This window comes from Elephantulus edwardii, unplaced genomic scaffold (genome assembly GCF_000299155.1).
Source record: "Elephantulus edwardii isolate Elephantulus edwardi_28Jun2011 unplaced genomic scaffold, EleEdw1.0 scaffold00038, whole genome shotgun sequence".
NCBI lineage: Eukaryota > Metazoa > Chordata > Mammalia > Macroscelidea > Macroscelididae > Elephantulus > Elephantulus edwardii.
In genome coordinates, this window is record NW_006399788.1 from 6,088,897 (window position 1) to 6,093,629 (window position 4,733).

Here is a 4,733-nt window from a genome sequence, read left to right on the forward strand (position 1 = left end):
AAAAAAAAATTCTCCCTGCCCCTTACTGTATCTTTATTTCAGGCTTTTCAAATAACTTGCTCATCTTGATGTTTGTGATTATTATCTGGTTTACTAATAAAAATTTATCAGACATGAAAAAAAATACTCTTCATAAAGATTTTACTTGCATGTGATATTAGTGATATTGTTTGATAATGTCCGCACTGTGTAGGATCACCTCTTTTTTGGAATGGGAATAAATATGGGTCTCTTCCAGTCAGTTGGCCATGTAGTTGTCTTCCAAATTTTCTGGCATAAACAAGTGACCATAATCCACAACTGTATCTGTTTGTTGAAACACCTAAATTGGTATTTCATCAATTATAGGGCTTTATTTTCTGTCAAGGATTTCAGTGCAGCTTGAACTTCTTCCTTTATCACCACTGGTTCTTAGTTGTATGCAACTCCGTGAAAAGATTTCATGTCCACCAAATCTTTTTGGTATTCTATTTGGTGACTATGTATTCCTTCCACCTTCTTTTGATGCTTCCTGCATCACACAAGATTTTGCCATAGAATCCTTCAGAATTCCAACTTGAGGCTTGTTCTTCAGTTCTCTCAGCTTGAGAAAATACCGAGCATATTCTTTTTTTTTGTTTTCTAACTCCATCTATTTGCATGTTTTATAAGATTGCTTTGTCTTCTCAAGCTGCCCTTTGAAATCTTCTCTTCAGCTCTCTGACTTCAGCATTTCTTCCCTTATTTTCACTTCTTTACATTCTAGTGCAAGTTGCAGAGTCTCTTCTGACATCCGTTTTGGTCTTTTCTTTCTTTCCTGTCTTTGTAATGGCCTTTTGCTTTTTTCAGGCATAACATCTTTGATGCTATCTCATAACTCATGTTGTCTTTGGTCATTAGTATTCAGTGCACCAAATCTATTCTTGAAATAGTTTTTAAATTCAGCTAGAACTGATTAAAAGTTGTATTTCGGTTCTCATGGACTTGTTTTCATTTTCTTCAACTTCAGTTTGAGCTGGTATTTCAATAATTGATAGTCTCCTCCACTGTTATCCCCTGGCGTTATTGTTTGGGTTGTTTCTTCTTTATTGCTATTTTAACGAAAGTTTACAGAAAAGTTGGATTTTCATTCATTCATTCTTACATATTTTCCTCCCTCACCATCCCCAGTTCACTTTTTAAAAAAAATATTTGTTCATTGTTGCATAATTTCCTCCTTTCCTCCCACCCCTTCACTTTGCAGTGCACCTCTTATTTTGGACTGTTGTCATACAGATAATGCCTAATCATATATTCCTTCTATAGAGTTCTTTTCTTTATCCATTCCAATGCAGTGTTCAATATCCATCCCTTCTTTTCCTAGTTTCCCCCCCAATCCTCCATGTCATTCCTGTTTTATAACAGTGCTGTTATGCAGTTTTTGTCCTTTTGTGACTAAGATACTTCACTCAGCTTAATGTCTTCCAGGGTCACCTATGTTGTGTAATGTTTTACAAGTTTCTTTGTTTTTCAGTTCCACATAGTATTCCATTGTGTGACTATACCCTGGGTTTTCTATCCATTCATTTATTATGGGCACTTAGGTTGCTTCCGTCACTTTGCTATTATAAATAATGCAGCAATAAATATGGATGTGCATGTATCTGTTTGGGTGGCAACTCTGGTTTCCTTAGGGTATATTCATAGTAGTGGAATTGCTGAGTCAAATGCTATTTCTCTTTCCAGCTCTTTGAGAAAGCACCATACCGCTTTCCACAGAAGTGGCACCATTTTACACTCCTACCAGCAGTGAATAAGGGTTCCAATTTCTCCACAACCTCACCAGCATTTGTTGTTTCTGCTCTATTGAACTTTGCTATTATTGCTAGGGTGAGATATGTCATAGTTGTTTTGATTTGCTCTCCCTAAGAACTAGAGGTTTTGAACATTTGTTTGCTATCAGAATTTCTTCGTTGGTGAAGTGTCTATTCCTATTCTGTGCCCATTTTGTGATTTGGTGGTTTACCTTTTTCTTGTTGAGGTCCTGGAGTATTCTATGTTCCTTATCAGATTGCCAAACGTAGTCTGTGGGTTTCCTTCTTAGCCTGTTGGAGAAGTTTTTTGTTGTGCATAGGGATTTGATTCTTAGAAGGTCCTATTCATCTATATTATTCTCTCCTCGTTGTAGGTTTTTCAAGGTGCTTGGAAGACTGTATATTGTGGATTAGAGCTTCTAGAGTTCATCTAAGCTTTTCTGTGATGAAGATTATAGCCCTTGATTTTAGTCCTAGATTCTTGACCCACTTTGAGTTGATTTTGTGTGTTGTGTGTGTGTGTGTGTATGTGTATGTTGTGAGGTGTGGGTCTTTCTTGAGTTTTCTATAGATGCTTTTCCAATTTTGCCAACATCATTTGTTAAACAGACTGTCATTTTCCCATTTAACAGATTTTTTTGCCTTGTCATAGTAGATGATCTGATTTCTGGGTTCTCAGTTATGTTCCATTGATCTGTGTGTCCGCCACTATACCAGTATCAGGTTGTCTTGACCGCCATGGCGGCTGTGTAGTAGGATTTGAGATCAGGGAATGAGATGCCTCCTACTTTGTTTTCCTTTCTCAGGAGTGCTTTGCTTATTGGGGGGTCCCTTTCTATTCCAAGTAAAATTGGAAATTGCCTTTTTCGTCTTGTTAAAGAATGGAATGGTATCTGTTTTGAGGTTGCATTGAAGTTGGAGATTGCCTTTGGTAGACTTGTTATTTTCACAATATTAAGTCTTCCTATCTAAGAGCATGGTATATTCTTCCATTTCTCCAGGTCTCTTTTTGTTTCTTGTAATGATGTTTTGTAATTTTTTTGAACAGGTCTTTGATGTCTCTAGTTAGATATACTCCCAAGTACTTAATCTTGTGATTAGCTATTGTGAAGGGTATTGTTTTTCTTAGCTTCATTTCTGTATTCTCTTTGTCACTGTAGAGAAATCCAACTGATTTTTGTATGTTGATCTTGTATCCTGCCACTTTGCTGAATTGGGCAACTATGTCCACTAGTTTTCTCGCTGAGTCTTTGGGATTTTCTAAGTATACTATAATATCATCTGCATGTAGATATAATTTTACTTCCTCTTTGCCAGTTTGGATACCTCTTCTTTTCTTGCCTGATTGCTATCACAAAGGCTGCCAATACAATATTGAATAAGAGATGTTTTAATGGACATCCTTGCCTAGTTCCTATTCTCAAAGGGAAAGCATTTAATCTCTCCATTGAGAACAATGTTGACTCTTGATCTCTCTATTCCTATTTTGCTGTGTATTTTAATCAGAAGAGGGTGTTTTCTGCATCAATTAATAGGACCATGTGGTTCTTGTTTTTTGCTTTGTTAATGTGATGAATTACATTGTTTTTCTTATGTTGACCCATCCTTGCATACCTGTTATGAATCCCACTTAGTTATGGTGAATTATTTTTTATTCTATTGGCCATAATTTTATTGAGGATTTTTGCATCTATCTTCATTAGAGATATTGCCCTGGCCTTGTTTTGACTGCTAATATTGAACATCTCCATTTGCTCTTTCTACAGATATAACCAGTCTGATACCTGTTTAGTCCATTAAATGAGGCTCATGTGTATAGTCACCTTTTATGGTATTTTTTTAAAAAAAATATTTTCAATGAATAAATAATCGTTGGGCAAAATTTAGTCATTCACTCTCCAGCCTCTTTTCTCCAAGGCCATATTTTCCAACTTACTTTGAACTTCTAATACCCATATTTACCAGTCCTTCTTTGTTTCTACCTTTTTTCATTCCTGTCATCAGTTATTATTAATACATCTGGATTGCATGTTCAATTTCAGACTCCAAAAGCTAAGTTCCCTTTATTTTTTCAGGATTTCAAGGCACTGCTTTTCAGGAGACACCTAGACTTTATGGTGATTTTTAGGGGGAAACTATCTGTTAGTAGGGTCAAAAAATGCAGAAGAGAATGGTCCTCCAAGTACCAAGCCATAGCAAGCCGAGGAGAGGAAGAAGAAAGAGGAAGTGAGAGGGAAGAGAGAAAGAATTGTGGCTTACTGGTCTTGAGAGAGGAGACAGTCCTGAGAGTCATGAAAAGGCCACTGGAGGTGAAATGGGCTGTGCTCCAGCTGTCATAGCCAGGGATGAGGAAGTTATTCGGGCAGTTATGGTAAGCAGCACTTACTTCTTACTGAGGGTGTCCAAGCCCAATGTGGTGGGGTGTCAGACAAAAATAGGAGACTCCATGGACTCCAGACATGAGCTAGCCATTTGGGACATTTGTCCTTAGTAGGTAGGCTTGCAAGGGCCTATATGCTGCTTGCCATACTGTGAGAATTTTGGAAATGAGAAATGAGTACTTAAGTCTTAGATCCATCTTTTCTTCCTTCTCAGGTTACTTCCAACTTGGGGAAGTTGATCTTGAAAGAAGAGATGGAGAAGTCATTGCCAATCCGGAGGAAAACCCGATCCTTGCCCGACCGAACACCCTTCCATACCTGTGAGTGCCCTGGAGAGGGGCTGAATCTGAGGCATGAATCTGTTGGTCTATAGTATTTATCGTATGCCTGGCACTGTGCTACTATGGGTATAAGAGACACATATGATGTGGCTTCTGACTGATTAAAAGTACACACACTTTCCTTAGGAAAATGCTGACTGCAATAAGAGTGCAAACGGTCATTGCAAAGACAGAAGAGGAAGAAAAGACCAAAATGGATGTCAGAAGAGACTCTGAAAATTGCACTGGAGCGCAGAGAA

The 4,733-nt window shown here is 37.7% G+C and overlaps 1 protein-coding gene across 3 annotated transcripts in view; it reads left to right on the forward strand.

The window, feature by feature from the left end:
• The window catches only part of DMTN (dematin actin binding protein), a 35,302-nt gene that overhangs the window by 19,620 nt on the left and 10,949 nt on the right, over positions 1–4,733 (forward strand). For all 3 annotated transcript variants that reach the window (XM_006884815.1, XM_006884816.1, XM_006884817.1), the window contains one exon: positions 4,368–4,473. In XM_006884815.1, coding sequence (XP_006884877.1) covers positions 4,368–4,473 — 106 coding nt within the window. The remainder of the gene's footprint in view (positions 1–4,367; positions 4,474–4,733) is intronic.